The sequence below is a fragment of the Xiphias gladius genome, chromosome 14 (genome assembly GCF_016859285.1).
Source record: "Xiphias gladius isolate SHS-SW01 ecotype Sanya breed wild chromosome 14, ASM1685928v1, whole genome shotgun sequence".
Classification (NCBI taxonomy): domain Eukaryota; kingdom Metazoa; phylum Chordata; class Actinopteri; order Istiophoriformes; family Xiphiidae; genus Xiphias; species Xiphias gladius.
The window spans coordinates 26133968-26156019 of record NC_053413.1 but is presented as its reverse complement, the minus strand read 5'-3'; the positions used below and the strand labels follow the sequence as shown (position 1 = coordinate 26156019).

Here is a 22052-nt window from a genome sequence, read left to right as displayed (position 1 = left end):
CAGAAGGAGTAACGAAACCGAAAACTACATGAGGGCAAAGACGTCAGAGATTCTCAAACGAGATCAGAAAATATCAGGAGAAAGTGAAACACGCACTCTTGCATTTCCTTTTAGAAAACCACTTAGCTCATACTTGCGCGTGTAAAACAGCCGAGTGTGCAACAGCTGTAGAATTAAGCAGCTAAGAGGTTCAGGAGTTGCACTTGTGGCCAGAAGGGCACCGCCTCACATTCCCAGATTTGTCACCTTTGGTATCCTAAACAGAGCGGCTTGACGTCATTAGATCTAGAGCGTGGTTTAATGTGTTACCTGTCAGGTGAGGACGGGTGTGACCCTTGGTGGTAATCAGAGAAGTGCATTCGACGTCATCTGAGTCAGTAAAGGTTACATTTCACCACCACACGTTTACGGGGGCACTTTTTTGCGATCTAAGCCACAAGTGTGACTGACCGCCTCTGCCTCTACTTTGTCTCTCAGGGAGAATCTGGCCAGCGACATGTACCTCATCTCCCAGATGGACAGCGACCAATACGTGCCAATTGTGACGGTGGCCAACCTGGACCATGTCAAAAAGCTCAGCACTGACATGGAGCTGATCGTGGACATTTTGCGATGTGAGTTAGATGTCGAGTAAGAGCCAGTCAAAACTGACTCAGTGATTTGATGTGTTTTTGTTTATTGTTTGCTGCCAACATTTATGAGCCACTTCATGATTTCACTAGTGAAGCAGCTTTGATGGCGTCTGCTTATTTGCTAAAGAGGCTGTAGGACAAGACAAACTTACCAGGCACTGTGATTTTTTTATCAGCGTGTGATTGGGGTTGATTTCCCAGGAGAGGTTGTTAAAGTGCATCCAGCAGAGCCTCACCTACTTGTCTTTGATTTATACACATACTCAGTTTACTGCTCCTATCTGGCTGGAAGCTGCACTTTTAGTTTATGACTCTATGATTTGTGCAGTGTCAATATTTTATAAAAGAAATTGGATTTGATACTGTAAACAAACTAACTTAATTGTGCTTGGGTTAGGCCTCATGTATTAGTATTTAATCTTTTTCAGATTTGAGGCATTCAGGTTAACATTAACAGTTTGCCGTTTGATAGACTTAGTGGAAGGAGTTCGAGGTAAAAAGCCAGTAAATGTGATTATTTTTCTTTGAAACCGAAATCTGTGAATGCTTCATTCTGTAATGGGAATAACGATATCTTCACAGGTAGGCAAATTGTTGTAATCTAAAATGTATTAATCTGGCTTCCTTCAGCTCTGCCATTGGTCCAGGTGGATGAGAAGGGGGAGAAGGTGCGACCCAATCAGAACCGCTGCATTGTGATCCTCAGAGAGGTTCCCGAGAGCACGCCCATAGAGGTCAGTGGACGCGCACTATGCTTCATTTGCACTGTGGCAACGAGAAAATCATTAATTGTTTATAAAGACGTTGTCAGTTGTTTGATTCTCCCAGCGGTTCTCCGGCATGAGTCAGCAGAGACATGGTGTATGATTATTCCTTGGACAGGCTCAGCTTACGCCCTAAATACAAGCATAACTTATCCATTTGTGCATTGACGGCACCAAAAATTTCTGGATGTCTGGTTTAGTTTGCCTTCGTTGTCGATTCACATTTCCTGGTAGGTCTTTTATTTACAGCCCTGTTAGGGCTGTGCGTTAAAGATAAACTATTAATTTTTCTTTTTGAAGGTACAACCGTATACGACCGCTTTTGGGTATAAAATTGAGACTATGAAAAGATATTTCCTTGTAGTAAGAGGAGTTAAATTCAAATGTAGTCTATTCTTATATTCTTTTAAAGCATTCCAATATGCAATTTAATGATTTCTCAATTTAAAAACATAAACAAGACAATTGAAAACACATTATTGCTGTAGTTAATATTGGTCCCTTGCACTGTGATGGGTCTTGGTGATGCACATGGAACTTTGAAACCATGTAACTGGTGTCTCAGTCTGCAGAATACCCTCTGTATTAAAGACTCCGTGGGATAACCCGCCCATGCAGGATGGTGCAGTGGCCATCCTACATTCCGATATCCAAGTTAGACTCCTCACTACAGTGTGTACTGTAGGTTTTTTTTTTTTTTTTTTTTTTAGAAGTTTAGAGTTTAGTTTAGGGGGGGTTGAATGTTACTCAGACTCATACTCCTTTTCATGGTAGCAGCCACTGAAAAATCCTTAACAGTCAAGCAGTGGAGGCAGAGTATTTGCTGTATGCTTAAGATATCACGTATCTGCACGTATCTGCCTCAGCATGACACAACACTTTCAGTTCAAAGGGCTCCGGGCTAAAGAGGGATACAACAGCAGTGCATTTTCAGCTCTGCAGTAGGCGCACATCAAACGAATCTTCTCATATACAATAATATTTTTGTATCACATCCTTTCAGTATTAAGGAAACATGGATGAAAATACAATGTTGATGTTTATTTTGACTGAGCTAATTAGTGGAACTGCAGCTACAGACAGTTTTGCTAGTTTTGCACCAAGTCCTCTGCTGTGTACTTGCAACATTCTCATTCCATAGAGGTTGACAACTTTATGTTTGTACTTCTTCAAAAATAAAAGGCTGGCAGTTGAGTCTTATCTGCTTTATTCAGCACCAGTGACGAGGCCAAAATTAAGGGGGGAAAGGTATTATTGTTGTTGTCGTTGTTATTCATTGTGAACCACCAGCAGTACCTGGAACATACTTAAATTTATCAGTCACATAAACCATTCAAAGCCAACTAAATTATTTACAACAGGACTCAGACATGCTAATTGACCTTACAGCTCTGTTGCAATAGACGTTTCTTCTTGCCAGCTAAATTAGGTCATGGAGCACCCTAGCCTATTAAATACAGCCCTCTCTAACAACATGGCCACATTCTGGTGTCATGTCCCCAGGCCAGTTGTTGTTTGGGTTGTCCCTTTTTTTTGTTTTTAGACATTTCACTCGATGTTTATTGGGTATGGCAAGCTATCATGATTGTTTTTAAAAGAAAAGGAAACAGTCAGTTTTGGGTTCTGTTTTCAAGCAAAACAAGTCTGACATTTGCACTTACTAGACCTATAAAAGTATAAAACGGTTTCTTTGTCATAGAATTCCCCCGTCATAAAATCTCACAATAGCTTTAATGTTTAACACATCAGCAGTTAAATCACATTAATCATTTGCTCTCGCAAAAAATAAAAAATTGGTAGATTTTTCTTAAGGAAAGATTTTGGATGTTGATCACACACCAATTGTCCACATCTGTTTTAAGTCGAACTAATAAGATACATAAGTTACTTTCGCCTGCATGACCAAATACTTAATTTGTTTAACTTTTACTTACATTTGCTGGTACATAGCTGGTATTTTATCGAAAGGTGGTTTTAGTGTGTCACCAGTAAAAAAAACTTGATACAGTGACCTCCTCTCCTGTTTTGTGCTGCAGGAGGTCGAGGCTCTTTTTAAAGGGGACAACTTACCCAAGTTCATCAACTGTGAATTTGCCTACAACGACAACTGGTTCATCACCTTTGAATCTGAAGCAGATGCACAGCAGGTACCAACAAACACAAAAGAAAAATTTATATTTTATGGATTTTATTTCACTCTTAATTACTTTCCTCACCCCTGAAATGACATTGTCCTTGTCCCTCTGTCCTACCTTATCTTTTCCCAACCTTTTTTCTTACAATATTCTTTCCCCACTGAGGAAATGTATGTAATGGTTTCCCGGGATTTTTCATTTTATTTTATTTTTTGTTTTTTACTGTGTTTGAGTGGTTGTGCCGTTAGTAATACACTTGAGGAGTCATCTAGTACTTGGATGTGAGTCCGAGCGTCAGAGTTGTCCATCTTGTTCCTGTTCCTCACGACATTTAAATCAAATTGTCGCCTAACAATGTGCTGTCCACTTCCTTTTGGTAAAGGCATATCAGTATCTGCGTGAGGAGGTGAAAACCTTCCAAGGGAAGCCAATTAAGGTAGGTTGCATGGACAAACGCACACAGACTGAATAATGCCAGACGAACTGACCAATAAAATCAATGCCTTTCATTAGGACCAACAACATAACACGTATTATGGTTAATCTTTTAAATTTTATATCAACAAACTATATACATGAAGTACATAGAGCATACCATCCATGTTTGTACCAGCCATAACATTTGGCTGGACATGAGATAAATTTAATTTTCCTGTAGTCGCTAATAAAGAGAGAAAAGTGTGTATTATACAGAAGTTCTTATTTGAGCTTTACACTGTCCGATTTCAAGTGACACACAGCACTCATGAGATTCCATTTTCTTTTTGTTCATTTTACCTGTTCTGCCCTGCCTCTGTCTGTGGGCAATTCTTTTCTTTTTTTGTGATTATAAGACCAGGTCACTGTCAGGTTTCGCTTTAAGCCAAATTCAAGCACATCTGTGCTTGAACAAAGTCTTTTTAAGTGTGAATTTTCATTGAAGTGAAGAACCACATGCATAATTAATCAGTGTAACAGAGAAACAGGCATCAAGGTTTTGGGCAGAGAGCTCGCAGATCTTGATTTAAGAGGTTCATAGAGCGGTTACATGACATCACACTTTTAAGTAGTTCCACTAATGTATGAAAATCCCCATCAACACCACAGAAGAAAAGCCTCGCTCTGCAGAGCTCCTTCTTCAGATCTTTCTTTTATATCCCACTCCTCTGTATTCGGCGTTGTTGGACTGCACACAGCCATGGACACTTCAATAAAAATTAGATTTCATTGCTTCTTTCATTCACGACTTAAATACATTCAGTTATAGAGCACAAAACTACTATTTCCAAGCCATCCCGACTGATACACTTACCACATGCTGTAAAATGAATTTTATATGGGACTTATGAGTCTGTCTACCAGCACTTTACCAGCCATTACTGCCAAAATTAAATTCAAAACATTAATGAACCTTTGTAAGTCGCCACTAAGTGATTTGCAATAAACTAATGACACAAAGGCATATTTAATAACAAGGCGTACTTAAAGAGAGAAAAAGATGTGGACCAAGGCAGCTAAAGGTGAAAATTTGGACTGAAGTGGAGAATAAAAGTAAAAATCCTTTACATTTACTCCTACTTGCAAATATATCAGTGAAAGCTGTTTATCACATTTTAGAAGGCTTTCCTTCCTGCTCCAGTTTGCTTTTCTTTTTGTGATTATAAGACCAGGTCACTGTCAGGTTTAAGCTTTAAGCCAAATTCAAGCACATCTGTGCTTGAACAAAGTCTTTTTAAGTGTGAATTTTCATTGAAGTGAAGAACCACATGCATAATTAATCAGTGTAACAGAGAAACAGGCATCAAGGTTTTGGGCAGAGAGCTCGCAGATCTTGATTTAAGAGGTTCATAGAGCGGTTACATGACATCACACTTTTAAGTAGTTCCACTAATGTATGAAAATCTCCATCAACACCACAGAAGAAAAGCCTCGCTCTGCAGAGCTCCTTCTTCAGATCTTTCTTTTATATCCCAGTCCTCTGTATTCGGCGTTGTTGGACTGCACACAGCCATGGACACTTCAATAAAAATTAGATTTCATTGCTTCTTTCATTCACGACTTAAATACATTCAGTTATAGAGCACAAAACTACTATTTCCAAGCCATCCCGACTGATACACTTACCACATGCTGTAAAATGAATTTTATATGGGACTTATGAGTCTGTCTACCAGCACTTTACCAGCCATTACTGCCAAAATTAAATTCAAAACATTAATGAACCTTTGTAAGTCGCCACTAAGTGATTTGCAATAAACTAATGACACAAAGGCATATTTAATAACAAGGCGTACTTAAAGAGAGAAAAAGATGTGGACCAAGGCAGCTAAAGGTGAAAATTTGGACTGAAGTGGAGAATAAAAGTAAAAATCCTTTACATTTACTCCTACTTGCAAATATATCAGTGAAAGCTGTTTATCACATTTTAGAAGGCTTTCCTTCCTGCTCCAGTTTGCTTTTCTTTTTGTATTCGTACACCTGATTTCCCATAATTTCATCCCTCTTTTTATGTTTCTGTATACATTTTTATATTCAAGGTTGGAAATGTTTTTGTACAAAAGTAAGTTGGGGTTTTTTTGTTTTGTTTTTTTTGTTAAGAATAAATAAGGGGGTGGATGATTGCTGATTGCTTCTCCCTGCAATAAGCATACATTTGACCTTTCTGTAAACAGGAACAAGTCGCTTTTTCACTTGCAGCCAAGACCTTTCAAACTCCTAAGCTGGCTCTTTAGAGCATTTTGTAATTCTTAGAATTTGCATGAATGTGGGCCCAAGTATGCAACAGATGTAAAAAAGAAAAGAAAAGAAAAAAGTACAGTATATCTATGTCTCTCTCTAACAGGCGAGGATAAAGGCGAAGGCAATCGCTATCAACACTTTCATGCCAAAGAACGGTTACCGGCCGGTGGAGGTGAACCCATACGCCCAGCAGCGCTACACGTCCTACTACATCCCGCCCGTTTACAGCCCCCAGCAGCAGTTCCCCTTATACAGCCTCATCACGCCGCAGGCCTGGTCGGCCACACACAGCTTCATCGACCCCTCGCTGGTGAGAATTAGCGGGTAGATTTGAATTGGCAGACATAAGCAATGATACTTACCACTGAATTGGTAACGGAAAGATGAGACAAGTTTTCAATCAAGAATGACTAGAAGTGAATTATTCAGTTCTGTGTTAAAACTGTAAATTGTCTACATTAATGCCTTAAAGGTCAGCAAAAAATTTCTCTAAGTACAGTTGTTTACCAATTTTTTTGTTTTTGTTTTTGTGTGACTATTTATGCATTTTCCACAAGAACAAGTCAACATGCAAGTGGATCAGAGATAAAACAATATCTTAAAGATGTTTTGTTTATGAAATGCGGTTGAACTTTGTAAACAATTAAGTCCGCAGTGTCTTTTTGTGAAAAGTTCATTTACAGTTTTAAAATTTCTAAATTTCTACCTCTACATTCTTGCCATTGTACGTCCTGATGATAATCAGCTTTCTGTTTACCAGGTTGCTCCATTTCACAACAACCAGTTCATCAACGGATTTACCACATCACACAGTTTCAAACCAGCCACGTCCCCCCTCACTGTCAGACACTACTCGCCCAGGAACAGGTTAGTATCTGTGACTTCTCAGACGCAAACACGGGTATGTGATACCAAGATATGCGATCCAGAAAAGAGCAGGACAAACGTTTTAATATCTGCTGAACAACATTCCTGTTCATACACAGAGGGGGGAAACAAATTACTTTGGCTAATAGTCGTTGGGGCTCTGAAGTTGAACTATTTTAACAGATATGAGAAATTTTCCACCAAGCAAAACAGAAGAGCCTGAATATTTTTTAAAACTCCTGGAGTAAATCAAATATTTGTTTTAGTTTTTAGATTTTCTAAGAAAAGATCAGTCCGGTATTTTCATCTCTCGCGCAATAAAATTCAAATCTCTTAGGTCATATCATTCAAACTCAAAGTCCTGAATATGGTTAACTTTAGCATTTTTCACACTTGTTAACTAATAACGTTTGTTTCCCTGCAGGAATCACAGTAAACCTCACTTGAGGCCGACCATCCCCACAGCGGACCGCAGCACGGGGCTCCTGGACAGCCCGGGCCTCTTCCCCAGCTTCCCCAGCGAGAGGCTCAATGGGGTCCGCAGCAGCCCTCCGACACGACTCCCCACCAGTCAGCCCAGAACAAGGTTACCCTCCACCGCGGCCTTCCCTCGTAGGGACACCGTCGGCACTGGGCGAGTAACTGAGCCCACAACCACAGACTACTCCCTGGGCATCGGTCGAGGAAGGTAGGGCACTGTCTCAATACATAAGTTCTGCTACGTGCCACTAAACACTGTTGTGGCACAATAATGTGTAATAATACCACGCTACCCAGATTTTATGGGTCTGGAAAGTTCTAAAAATGTGTGTCAAAAAACTTAAAGCAGATTTGTTGACTTGTAAGTTCACATCGTCACTACAAACTGGCTCTCGCTTTGTAAACTATTGAACAAGAGGCGTTAGTGTCACTAAAGTAATAACCGGCTCTATGCTAAAATTGAATTGTCTTAACACATGGTGACTGTGGTGTAGATTTATTATTTCCTTTTTATGAGGTGAAGTCATTGATTCGGATAGAGTGGATGTTTGTAAATTGAGATGTTCTCTTTCTTAAAGGAAAAATGTTTCTGCTTCTAGGAAAAAGAGGGATGAAAAGTTTACAGTAAGTATTTTTTTTGGTGTCCTCCTTGTCTTTCTCATGTAGCTGCATTTCTATCTTAAAATTATTTAGCCTTGGTTTGAATTGACTTTAATTTTTATGGAGGGACAAACATAAAGGAGACAATGAAAGCAGGACTAAACTTAGCCTGTCATGTAATTATGCATAGTAGTGTCGTTGCTTTCCTTACGGTTATCCTCATGCTGAGGTAAAAGCTATCAGCACTTCATCACTGATGCCTTTAGTTTGACTTATGCGTGTTGCAAGGTTGTTTCTTTCCCTTCTCTTCGGAGTTTTGACTCTTGTTTTTGCTGCCGTCATGCAGAGAGTGACGCCTCAGTCGCCGCCTCCTCCTCCCAAGCCCCCGTCTCCGAGCTTCGAGCTGGGCCTCTCCAGCTTCCCCCCCCTGCCCGGAGCAGCCGGCCAGCTCAAGACAGACGACGTGTTTGACAACCGGCTGGCCAGCAGCGTAGTTGTCGGAGCCGCCAAGGAACGGGTAGGGACTGATCTTAACATCGAGCTTACACACTGGGTGTCCTTGTTATGCGTTTAGTATATTTTAGAAAGGTAAACAGATGCACCGATTAGCTCGAAGTGTACTGCTGTCAACTGATTCCTGTTATGAAGGCGGCCTGAATTGCTGCACTTCCCCCTGAATGTTTCAGAAAGTCAGAATTATTCAAGTTCACTACAGAGTGGTTTTAAAAAAGTAAATTTTCTTACCACACTACTACTTGAAAGGTCAGTTACAGGGTTGAATTTCTTATTTACTCAATCTCCACAAACAGAAGTTAACTGGAATGTTATCTGTAAAAAAAAAAAAAATCCCAAACAAACCTTCCTTAAACTATTTGACATTTCAGTTTATTTATCTGCTTTAGAATCCACCATACTTATCAACGAGTCACCTTTTTATAGATTTTTTTCATAGCAGTTGAGTTTCTTTGTCACAAGTTTTCAACACACTGTACACTTCTACATTTCAGCATTCAGCACACAATTCACAAATACTCTCCCAGGTCATTTTTTTATCCATTAGTGTTCAGTGTCTTTAGCTGAAATCTCTGACCTCTCGTGTTCATCGAACGGTATCAAAACTTAGTAGCTTCACAAGGGTTCATCAAACATGATCTAAATAAAAACATTTGTTTCTGAGTTCTTGAAGAGTTAACCACGACTTGCTTCAATGCTTCACTTTAATCTCTTCCTCTGTGTGTGGTTGTTTTCATTGCAGAATGTAAGCGCTGAGTCCAGTACTGGAGGAATGCTCTCTCCAGCCGGCCCCAAAGAGCCACTGCGGTCCTCCACCTGCCCGATGCCTACAAACTTCCAGCCCTCGCCCGCCACCCCGACCCCGGCATCGGCCCCGACACTGACCCCAGCCGCCGGCCCGCCACATAGTCCCGCTCCGTCCCTCCCAGTAGTGTAAGAACCGCACCAAAGCCTCGCATATTTGAAGGTGCTGAATCTGAAATGTAGCGCAGGGTCTTTAAGAAGCTTTTTATTGAGTGGTGGAGGGTAACAGATGTGTTGGGCAGTTTGTTTTTTAATTCAGCATTTGACTTTGAAAACATGGCGGCTTACATTTTGAAATTACAGCACATTATAGGTGCACTGAAATTCTGCCATTACTTCCTTGATGGGATGTAGCGTCCATGGAAACAGGTCAGTAAAGGGGTCAGTCTTTAGTTTAGAGAGAGGAAGCTTAATTTGAGGAAAGGTGCAGAAAGGCGGGACAATTGAACAATTTCTGACGACTTTTATCAGTTGGACTTCCACCCACTAGCGCAGCCTGACATTGGCAGTGAAGAGGCACCGTTTTTCCAGGAGATTCAAGTGCCTGTTTCGTGAGAACGTTGCAGGGAGCTAATGCAAGAGAAAAAAGTGTGTTTCGGCATTATGAAGACAACTGACATGCCAACCACAACGTAAACCTGCAGTAACGTTGACATGCTTTCATTACTTAAAAAGGCAACAGATAACAGAAGAAGAGCTGAAACGATTAGTAGGTTAATCGAAAAATTGATCGCCTGAAAATGAATCGAGTACTTTGATAATCATTTCAGTTGCGCAGTAAAAATGCCAAATGTCTGCTGGTTCCAGCTTCTCAAATGTGCAGATTTGACGTTTTTCTTTGTCGTATATCAGGTAAACTGCATATCTTTGGGTATTAGGCTGCTGATCGGACAGAACAAGGCATTTGAAGACATCACCTCGGGCTCTGGGAAACCGTGACGGGCATCTTTTGTTATTTTTCGACATTTCACAGTAAAAAGAACTAATCGATTAATCGATAAAATAATCTGCAGATTAAACCGTAACGAAAGCAATCGCTAGTTGCAGCCTCAACTTTCCAGACAAGCGTAGTAGCCGATGACATTTAAGGATACACTGACAAACAGCTGGGATACCCATGCACGACAGGATTTTTAAATTGTTTTATCACCTGTGAGAACAAACCGGACCATGAACTGTAAAGGGCACAATGCACCAGTGACTTAGGAGGCGTGTAAAAATTAGGGCTGTACCTCACTCACTTTTCCAATTCTGAAGTTTGGATTGATGTTTTGGGGGGCAAGGCCTCCTTCACTGGACTTGAAACAGATTCTTTATCCTATACGCCTGTTGATCCTTCCTTCCTGGATACATTTTTGTTGTGAAGAATATTCCGAATTATAGCTGTAGTAGAGAGATTCAGAGGTTGTATTTTTGTTACATGCTCATACAATGCGTGAAATGAAATGCAGTGTGGCAGTAGAAGAGGAAGTGGTGCCAGCGTCTGGTTCGAGGGTAGTTAAGTTGACAGTGCCCGCATTTATAGCAGAAAGCATTGAAACAGCAAGCAGAAACAAGAGCGAGGCACGTGAGCTGCTCTACCTTTCGTTTCCCTCACCCTTCTCTATTGTGGTTGCATTTGCAGGCAGATGATTGTGTTGTTTTGTGTATCATAAGTCAGCGGGGGGCGTCTGTTTTCACACACGCAACTTGAGGTTTGGGAGCTCCTCCGCTAATGATTCGACACACTGGCGGCGTCAAGACATGCATCAACGCATCAACATTGTGCGTTTGCCACGTCAAGCTACGCCACTGTCCCAGCTCTAGAAAAGCACATTTGCTCCCTGGATTTGCACACCCTGACCACCGTACTTCGACTACTACTCCTTTGTTTGTTACTGTGTCTTGTTTATGCCACAGTCGCCACAGAGCATCACATTTGGCATGCGTTGCCCTCATAGGAATAGACTTTCCGTGATTCCCTAGATTGTTTGTGCTCTGCAAGTGTGGGCGTTTCACACACACATTATATCTCTGACAGACAGACTTCCTGAGTGCTGCTGTTCTGTGCATGTAGCTCACATGAGTCAGACCTCACACAAAGTTCCTGTTATGTTTCATTGCCTTTTCACCACGTATTTTAATGTTGATGCCACCTGTTTGTGTTTATTTCAGGGAGGTGAAGGTGATGGAGGTGAAGCCAAAGGAGTCGCAGTTGACTGTGGAGCGAGTTCCTGGCACTCTGTCCACTGCAAGCAAATCAGTGCAAGTCAACGGCGCTGCCACGGTCAGTATTGATTTCTCCTTTTCTCTTTTTTTTTTCCTCCTTCACCTCAGTCTCCTTACCTATCCCTTGTAATGCTCAGCCCCTCTCAGACATCTCGAATCACAGAAAAATCGATCTCAGCGTCAACAAAAGGGGAAAAGTGAATCGTGCCTTAATTCTGCACCATCTTGTATTGAAACAGGCACAGGTATCAGTCTGGAGGATGTAAATGCAACAACTGCAAGGAAGATTTTGATCTGTGAATTGCACACACCCCTCTCCCACTGGCCAATGTAAGGTTTCTGAAGGAAGTGGTGCATTTTTTTTTTCTGCCAAAAACAGAAAAGTCTGCTTTGAAAGGAAGAAAAAAAACCCACATGCTTCAGTTTTGGTGAAATTCCCCTTTGCTTCGGTTTTTAGCATCGCAACAAAACACAAGAAAAGTGCCAAAACCTTTTAGCTGATGAAACAGAATGATAGAAAGAAGACTGAGACTGCAAAAATCTGTAGTTGCGAGCAGAAAGCCCCAGAGGCTTAAGATATGGTGAAACATGATACAGGATACGGCAAATAAAATTCTATCTACACACCAAATGTGGGTTGAATAAATAATCACTGCTGCCAGGTTGAACCTCGGAATCTACAAAATGTCGACCTACAAACTAGAAAACTGCCATGTTTTTAGGTTGGTGACAGTGGTTCGTTAGTCTTAGACTTTGTCATGTCTCCTTAGTATTTGCTTGAACTGCTATATATCTGTTTGATTGTCATAAAGCTTTATAATGGCTTTTATTAGGTCGTTCACTTTTATGGTGCGTGCTATATGTGTAACATCCACCTGGCTTGTTTTTGACAATAAAACAAGTTTGCTTTTCAGCTGCATAATGTCCTGCTCAGTAAGTTGGTCAGATCTCTTCAGTAACTGAATCTAAGGGATCCTTACCAAAAATCTTTTTGTGTGTCTGTTTAAAAAAAAATGAGTCGGCCGATGTAATTTTCTTTTTATGATTTCTCTCTTCCTGCCTTCTGCGCACTTACGTTTTATGGTACTGTATTTGGTGAAGCACCTCGTAACTTTGGTTTTGAAAGGCACAAGAGAAATAAAGTTTATTATTTTTATTATTGTATCAATGCCAGGTTTTTTGAAACCCTGAAATACTGAAATAGCCATCAGCCTTAAAAGTCTTGCATCTGTCGGGCTCTGTTATTTATGGATAAAATGCCAACATGAAAATGTCTAATTAGTCGGATATTTAAAGCTCTGGGTTACCCAAAAACAAAGTGCTGAAACACGGTCAAAACAGCCATAAAACAGTGTCCGTGCTGGTTGGTAAATGTCTGTCGTCGCACTGTATCATCTTATAGCAGGACCTAAGGTGGAAACATAAATCCTGTTAAAAATAACCATCCATTTCGCATTAACTGGTGCGAGGAGGGAAATTCATCGAATATAAATGCGTTGAGGCCAGTGGGTGAGCATTGCACAAGTTCAGAATATTTTATGACTCCGTTGCTGTTGTTGTTATTTCCTGCCAGGAGCTGAGGAAGCCCTCCTACGCTGAGATCTGCCAGCGGGTGAAGGACGCCCCGACATTACAGCAACCGCCGACCCCAAAGGAAGCCAAGCCAGCCTGCGCTGTCCCCGCAGGCGAGGAGAGGAAGTGCCCCGAAGCCTCCGCCCCTGCAGGGGAGGCCAAGGCCAGAGAGACATACGCCCCCTCCTCCAAGCCCAGCTCGGCGGCCGTCACCCCGGGCAGACCCCCGAGGGAGGCCAGAAGGCCGGGCGGGCGGTGGGCCTCTCCGCCCCCGCACCCAGGGAAAACCCCGAGCAAAGATCCCCACCACACCCCGCCCAAGTCCCCGCAGTAGGGCGACTCCCTGCCCCTCCCCGAGTCCTCCAGCCCCCTCCCCACTATGCTCCACAGATGTGTTTAAAAAAGGAAATATAAGTCAGGGCTACTCAGTACTTATATCCCAGAATCACCAGTCACAAACAAGCATAGAGGACGCCTTCTTTTCTTGATCAGGGCTTGCAGACAAAAAGCACTTTACTGTGCATGTAGAGCACCGTTTCATTCTTTTTATTCTATTTATTTGCTTTTTTTTTTTTTCTTTTCTTTTTAATTTTTAAAATTTCAGTTTAACTTCTCCTTTTCTCTTTTTGCATTACGTAGTTGTGTCAGCCGTAAGTTGGCACAGACAACACTGAAATTTATTCATTCTGTCCAAACGGCCTTGTGGGATTAAAGTAGTCTTGTGTGCGAAGCAGCGGGGCATTGTTGGAAGCCGCCCCAGTGGATGATGGGAAAGATTGCGTATAACAGACTCCACCTTGTTTGGCTCTCAAAGTGAGGGGTTTGTTTGCATGATGAGTGGCACTGTTGTGCAACTTTATGTAGCTTAATTATGGGTCATAATCATCCGATGTGTTTTTAATACATATTCACATCCATATGCAACTAAACATCTAAATCTCATCACAACAACACTGGGGTTTCTTTGGTTTACATCACCTCAGTGGTTTGTTTTTGTTTTTTTGGTTTTTCTCAGATTTTTTTTACGCTAGATGACTTTTGTTTGTTGTAAATGTTTCTTTTTCCCAAGTTCAGCTTTGCTTGCAGACTGGTCGACTATTGGTACAGTTACTGCCAGTAATCAGCGTTTTCTTCCTCTGATTGTTTTGTCTACAAAGAATCGCCTGCCTCTGCTGTTTTTGATGTTTTTACTGTTTGCTAACCCTGCTAACCTGCTAGTTCAGTTGCATAGCTTGTGTCTCACAGCCGATGTGACACCAGTGCTGTTTTTAGTGTCGGACAGGAAGGGCATTTGGATATCTGCAACCAAAATTTTGCTTAAAGACGTGCGAGGAATCAAGGCACCTGATGTTGGCCCAAATTTATTTGTGTTAGAAATGTCTAAGTGGGTTAAGGTGGTTTTTCCGGTTGTTCTCAGCGTGTGTGAAGAAATTTAAGGAGTCAGGGGAAGCTACATTTTCTTGGCGTTGCATTTTTGGGAAAAGCAAAGCAGGCTCTCGCAGCTACAGCGCTCTCCTCTCTTCCCATTTCCTATTAAAAACTGTGGAATAAAACTATCAGCAGGCACATACTTCCAAAGGAAGACGCAGGGTAGGTTTTAGGTCGAAAAAACCTGAACTCCGGTAGTGACGCTAAGACAGCTGCTTCTGGTGTAAGCAGTTAGGTTCACTCTGGAGGCGAGGAGGAAATTAACACTAGCTACCATTCAGGTGCTCAGTAAACCCTCGCCACTGATAACCACTGTGACGGGTAACGAACTGTCATGAGGAGGACGTGTAGGCACGCTTGTTCCGAACCTCTGCTGAGACAACGTGACTCTTCAGGGGACAAAAAAAGTGTAAATGTCCTGCCTGGAGAGCATTCGGTTGAGTTTCGGCACAGAGAGGTGACAGTGGGATGTTTCTTGTTCAAACCATTCAAACAGTGGCATGTTTGTAGTTCTCTCTCCTAGATATGGTGCTAGATGTCAAATCCTGGAATCTGTTACAATTCATCTGATACCATATGTAGAAATACTTGATTTACATCTGCAGAACTTTATTCGCACTGTTGGTCTTTTCTCAGACTTCCGAGCAAATGTATTAGATTATCTTACCTGAAGCAAATAAAAAAGGGAATCGATCCTGAAAATCAAGGAGTGAAACACGATGCAAATTCAGTTTTCCAGGAGCAAATAAACCTGAGGACCCTGCAGCACCATCTCTGTAGACATAATCGCCGAAGCCTTTTGTTTTCGTTCTTCTGCCTTGTGGATGCCTGTTGAACTCACTGTGGTGGAGGATGGATGTTTGTGCAGCATCACAGGACTTCACGGCGCCGTCCAGCTCGTTGTATTTTCGACGGCTCGTCACCGATGCTGATAGAGATTTTTTTATTTTTGCTGAAGGATTTGGTGCTCGTGTAGGCATGCATTTGTTAGGATTTTGGCCTCTGGTTTTGTATCAATGAGGATTTTCATCGAAAGAGTGCTTGTAAAAATGATGTATACGGAAAGTGAGACTGCTGAATAGACCTGGAGTTTTTTTGATGAAACTTAACCGATGAAGCTAAATGATGAGTGGGGGGGGTTTTTTGGAACGTAGTTTGTCATGTTGGAGTGTGAAAGATTTTTTTTTTTTTTGGGAGTCCAATTTGGGGCTCGTATGAACAGCGATGGACCAAACATCCTTTGAAAATGTAAGCATTTAGCGAACGGGCAGACGAGCAGGTGGGTTTACGAACGGGAATGTGATCAGGGAAATCTGACACTGTCATGTAAAATCCATCCTCGGGGTGGCGATGTTCAGCTCCTCCTTATTCCTTGTTGAGTCTTTACCACTAGGGTTGTTTGTCCTTTTTTTTTTTTTCCTGTTGTTTTGTTTGTTTTTTGGTGTGTTGGCATGCTGTTGTCGGTTTCTTCTACTTCGTGTTTGCACACTTTGATTTGTCCTGAGTTTAAAACTGTTAATTAAAAAAATTGGAAAAGATTGACCAAAGCACACAGTCTTTCTTGCTACTTCACTTCTTTTTTCTTGGATAAATTGCAGCCGACATGAGTTAAATTTAAAGCACAGAGTAAAGGAAAACAACCTTTTTACATCCTTTACTCACCACGAGCCTACAAGACGTGGTTCAGGACCGAGACGTAAAAACTGGCAACCAGATCCGAGGGTTTACCGGACATAATTGAGCAATGTTTTGGACGAGAGCTGGTGGGAAATTTTGATTTTGATTCCTATGTCAAAGTAAAGTAGCAAGAATGCAAATTCAGGGAGGGAAGTTGTGGAACCTGGTCTGACCTAGTTAAATTTCTGCTTTGGTTGGTACGTCTGTTTCCTGTAGCAGCCACTTTGGCAAATAAACCAACCAAGTCTCTGATGTTTTATTGTATTCTAAAAATAGTATCTGCTGGTGAAATGGTAAAAAAAAAATATCGTTGGTGTACGAGTTTCGAAATGAGAGCCGAGATATAAAGCTGTAATTAAAAAATGTCAAACGTTAGTTGTTTTTTTTGTTTTTGTTTGTTTGTTTGTTTCTTTTGGGGGGGGGGGGCCTAACAGACCTGAAGTCAGTTTCCCTCCCTGCTCATCAGTCGTGTGCTCGGGTTAATCTCTTGAAGTTGTCACCTCAGATGCAAAACCCTTAAAATAAAAAAACAAAACAAAAAAAACACTGTACTATACACGATATCTGTTTGGGGTTGAACACAACCCTACACAACGTGGGACCTCGCAGGTCTCGCCAAAGTCTTCCTGCAACAAGACTCATTCTGGGTAATCCCACTAAGAGAAAACAGGAGCCCATCAGGAGAAAGGAAAGCGTCATTAAAAAGCCTGAACTCCCGCTCACAGCTGCTTTTGGTTTAGACGCTAAGTCTTGAGTTTGCTTAAAAGGTTGTTTTTTTTTTTGTTTTTTTGAAGGACTGAGATGCACTTGGATGGGTCGATTTATTATTTTCTTCTTTTCTCATCAGTGGATACGGTTAAAGAGATGAAAAGTTACCATATCCACATATTTATTCCATGAGAAATATCCCTGTTTGTTTTTTGTTGGGTTTTTTTTGTCTTTTTCTTTTAGGGAGAAGAAAAACTTAGATGCATCAAGGTATCTATATATAGATCTATCTATATATAGCTAGATATATATAGATGTATATCTATATCTATATATATATATTCGCAAAATGTAAAAACATTTCCATCCAGTGTTTGAGAAACTTGAATTTTATTTAAACTTGAAAAATGACTTTGCCTTAACTTTTATACAAGACAAGCATAGAGTTTATTTCTTTTCAAAAAAAAAAAATCCCCCGAAATGTTAACAAAGCGTAAAAATGTGGAAAATATTTAGTCATATTAGACGTCACAAGTCTTACAGAGCGAGAGAGAGAGAGAGAGAGTACAAATCTAGCAGCATTTTCTTTTGTTTTCGCTTTTTTTGTTGTTGTAAAATGTACGAAAAAGAATCATTCTGATTGTTCTTTGTTTCTTGTTTAGTTTTTTTTTTTTTTTTTGGGGAAAAATATAAACCTTGTAAATGCAAAACTAGTCAATACTGTATTAAATATGTGCACTTTGAAGTGTGTGCTTTGCTTGTACAGTTGTAAATACTCAGAAAAATATAAGAGGTACCTTAAAATGATTATAAAAATATATTGATCTTGTTGAACTATTAATGTCGCTATCAAGCTGGATGTAGGATATAAAAAAAAAAAAACTTAATGTTGTGCTTTTGAAAATATTTTTCTTTTACTTTTTTATTTTTTTTTTGGTTGTGGGGTGTTTTAATTCTGCTCAACTCTGCAGGGCGGGCTGTTTTTCTGATTTTAAATTTTTGTTTTTTTTTTTTGTTTTTGTTTTTGTTGTTTTTTGTTGGGTTTTTTTTGTCTTTTTCTTTTAGGGAGAAGAAAAACTTAGATGCATCAAGGTATCTATATATAGATCTATCTATATATAGCTAGATATATATAGATGTATATCTATATCTATATATATATATATAAAATGTAAAAACATTTCCATCCAGTGTTTGAGAAACTTGAATTTTATTTAAACTTGAAAAATGACTTTGCCTTAACTTTTATACAAGACAAGCATAGAGTTTATTTCTTTTCAAAAAAAAAAAATCCCCCGAAATGTTAACAAAGCGTAAAAATGTGGAAAATATTTAGTCATATTAGACGTCACAAGTCTTACAGAGCGAGAGAGAGAGAGAGAGAGAGAGTACAAATCTAGCAGCATTTTCTTTTGTTTTCGCTTTTTTTGTTGTTGTAAAATGTACGAAAAAGAATCATTCTGATTGTTCTTTGTTTCTTGTTTAGTTTTTTTTTTTTTTTTTGGGGAAAAATATAAACCTTGTAAATGCAAAACTAGTCAATACTGTATTAAATATGTGCACTTTGAAGTGTGTGCTTTGCTTGTACAGTTGTAAATACTCAGAAAAATATAAGAGGTACCTTAAAATGATTATAAAAATATATTGATCTTGTTGAACTATTAATGTCGCTATCAAGCTGGATGTAGGATATAAAAAAAAAAAAGAAAACTTAATGTTGTGCTTTTGAAAATATTTTTCTTTACTTTTTTTATTTTTAGTTTGGTTGTGCGGAGTTTGAATTCTGCTCCACTCTGCAGCGCGGGCAGGTTGTCTGATTGTAAATTTTTGTTTTTTTTTTGTTTTTGTTTTTTGTTGTCTTTCATTCCATTTTTCCTACCTGCGTGGTCAGTCACACCTGGGGTGTACAGGTGTGACCTCAGCCCCCCCCCCCCAAAAAAAAAACCCCACCCTCCTTGCTGTGCACCAATTGGAAAGACCCTGTGGAAATGGCGAGCTTCATATTAATGAACTTTACAAAGCTGCGTGTCCGCCAACATCCTCTTTAAAGCTCTGGCTTCCTTTTTTCTTTCTGTTTACGCAGGATATTATTATATGCGATGATTTTACATAATTATTATTATTTTTCCAGACATTTTTTTTTTTTTTGGGATCTAGGAAAATTGGAATACTTAAACTGTTTTTGCAAGAAAAAGCACTACATCTGAGAATTTTAGCGGTAGCCACTAATGCCCGGCACGTTTGCCCTCGTTAAATACTGCTGTTGTAATATACAAATAAGATAATTAGAAGTAAATTCAAAACTACACTTAAAGGGATTAAAAGTATTTAGGTTTTCCAACAGAACTGTGATAATTTAAGGGGGAGAGTAGCCTCACGAAGACCATGACACTAATACTCACCATCGATACACCATTACGGTAATGACACGTTCGTGCGTATGCAACTCCGCATCAAACCGCATTATGTCCACCCGAGGTGGACAGCATGACCGATGTGAGACGACGTTTAAAATCAGGAAAATGGGAGGCCGAAGTCCCGCCTCTGGTTAAGACGTCCGCTGACTTCGGCTGAATAATGTTTTTCCCATCGAGGGTTTCTTCTGTGGGTTTCTCTGGGAGGCTGAAACTAGACGTTTGCTGCGTTCTGTCCACATTTTAAGATAACTGAGCGTCTGCTGCCGTACTGGATGGTGAAATGTCGGGGGGGGGGGTTGTCACTCAAGGAGTAGGGGAGATGTCCTTGAAGGGCTAGTAAAATTTGAGCTAGTTTTCTTTTTCTAAACGGGGGGTTTCAGATGTACGGTAAACGTCGTAAGGGGTTGGTTCTTGGTTCCGCGTATCCGAAACCTAGCCCCCGGAGCCGACGCAGGCCCAGTCCAAATTATATTCAGTCTGCGTGGATCTCGACTGCTGCCAGTGTTGGCCGCCTCCCTTCATTTGGTTCTGTTTGGGTCAAACATATTGCGGATTGGGTCTGATGATGTTCGGACAGGTTTTTGTACCAGGCATTTTCAGACAAGCAGGAGTTGCTTGTTTCTCCTAGAACGTGGACCAAACAAACAAAAACACAGCACATTTTTTTTTTCTAGCATTTTTTTTTTAGAAATACCAATAAAAGAAACCCTCAAAAACAAAACAAAACAAAAAAAAAAAGGAAAACCAAAAGTTAGTGGAACAGAAGCGAAACACAAAATCCGGAGGGGTTTCAGCTTTCTATATCGCCGTGTTGTGAGTCACCCTCCGTCGTTACGCGCCGCCTGACGCCAGCTGAAAAGAGTTGATGGCTGACGGACACGTCCCAGTTTTGCCCTCTGTCCTCGGACCCGCTGCGCTTTGCGGCGATCCGATGTGACGCCGTTGGACGAAATCGGAACGGAGCGCAGTGGAGCAGCTTTTAGAAAACGCTCTGCAGCCCGTACAGCCCCCCCTTGCCCCGGGTGGGGAAATAACTGGTGGCCACCTGCGAGGCCACGGTGCATTTCGGGCCTTTGGGCTGTAAATTTTGGTCCCATTTGTAAAACGGAACTTTTTGGGAGGCAAAGCGGAATTGAAATTTTTGCGGGGTGGCGATGTCACTGAGGCAGGTTGAGCTTCAGGTTCCCCACCTGAGTGTCGGTGTAGGAACCAGACGAGACAACCAATCAGCCAAAAACCCTTGAAACCTGCTCAGTGTCGTTTGCGTCATTTTGATTTATCCGATTGAAGTTTCTCGTTCATGTTCATCAGCTTTCCTCTCCAGAGAACTAAATGTACAAATAATTTGCTTTCGGACACGTTTTGTTTTTGGGGCACTGGGGATAGAAGCAGAGGCTCCACTGGAATCACAGTTGTTTTCTATTGTTTGTGTTGTTGTGGTTTTTTTTTTTTAACGTGTTTCAGAGCAAGTTTTCTGGCGCACTCGCAGTACAGTAACATGCGCAGATTCGAGATGTCTGTTTCAACCATTTGATCACATGTGGATTTTAATGTGGCAAAGAAAACCAATAACTGTGCCATTATACAACTGTTGTTTTTTGTCTTGACTGGGCAGTTTAACCTGTACATAGCTGAGCGCTTGCCATCTCGGGCTTTTGGTTTAGTCTAGTTTTTTGTTATGTTTTGTTTTTGTTTTTTTTTGTTTTTTATTTCGAGATGTGATTTTCAGGTCACTGAAATTCCATCAAAGACTTCTCACATCTGGAGAAAAACTACAATGTGACACCACCGACTGTAGGAGCGGCTTTTCGTGCGTTGTAGCTTGCGGTCAATCCTTGCCGAGGTGGAGGCGCGTTTGACCCCGAACTTTGAGGCGTGAGCGCAGACGCCGATTGCAAACTGAGCATCCCTGAACTGTGAATGTGTGCATGTGTGGAATAAATAGATGTACCACCCGCAAATCCAGACCCGATGCGAAGGCGACTCTTTCTGAAGCGCGGTACCCCGGACCTGGGACGGTACCGCTCTCGAGGGGATCTTTTCGCTGTGGCGGTAAGACGGCCGCAAGTTCCGCACGCTTCTCCTGTCTCGCCGGCATTGACGCAAAAGCGCTCGGTCGTGGCGTTTTAAAGGATCTCCTTTTTCTCATGGACTTCTTCGTGGAGCGTCACACGTCATATCAGCCTGTCAGTCGCCTCAGCTCTCAGTCTCCTCCTTCCTGTTCACCCCCTTTTGACAGTGCCATTGTTTTGTTTTGGTTTTTTTTTTTTTTTTTTTTCCTCCTCAAGGGTTGCATCTTGTTGTAAAAATGGACCCTTTTGTGGTTTGTTTTTTTGTTTTGTTTTGTGATAACGAATGCTCACCAACTGACTGTATCAAGACTCGCTCTCTTTATCAGCTCACTGTGGTTTAACTCATTAACCCTCGTTACCGTGCTACGCTAGCAGCTGTGGACAATCGACGACTCCACCTTGTTGGGGTTTGGACAGATAATTTTGCCTAACGACACCTTTAACAGATGTGGAACGG

The 22052-nt window shown here is 41.0% G+C and overlaps 1 protein-coding gene across 3 annotated transcripts in view; it reads left to right on the top strand.

Moving 5' to 3' along the window:
* The window catches only part of larp4b (La ribonucleoprotein 4B), a 46045-nt gene extending 28267 nt beyond the window's left edge, over nt 1-17778 (top strand). For 2 of the 3 annotated variants that reach the window (XM_040144104.1, XM_040144101.1), the window contains 12 exons: nt 478-614; nt 1263-1366; nt 3433-3543; nt 3914-3967; nt 6353-6559; nt 7010-7116; nt 7541-7804; nt 8175-8220; nt 8543-8713; nt 9452-9642; nt 11668-11779; nt 13295-17778. In XM_040144104.1, the coding sequence (XP_040000038.1) occupies nt 478-614; nt 1263-1366; nt 3433-3543; nt 3914-3967; nt 6353-6559; nt 7010-7116; nt 7541-7804; nt 8175-8220; nt 8543-8713; nt 9452-9642; nt 11668-11779; nt 13295-13627 (1837 nt within the window). In that variant the 3' untranslated portion in view covers nt 13628-17778. The remainder of the gene's footprint in view (nt 1-477; nt 615-1262; nt 1367-3432; nt 3544-3913; nt 3968-6352; nt 6560-7009; nt 7117-7540; nt 7805-8174; nt 8221-8542; nt 8714-9451; nt 9643-11667; nt 11780-13294) is intronic. The other variant, XM_040144102.1, reaches the window with a different exon arrangement.
* Nucleotides 17779-22052: the final 4274 nt, after the last annotated feature.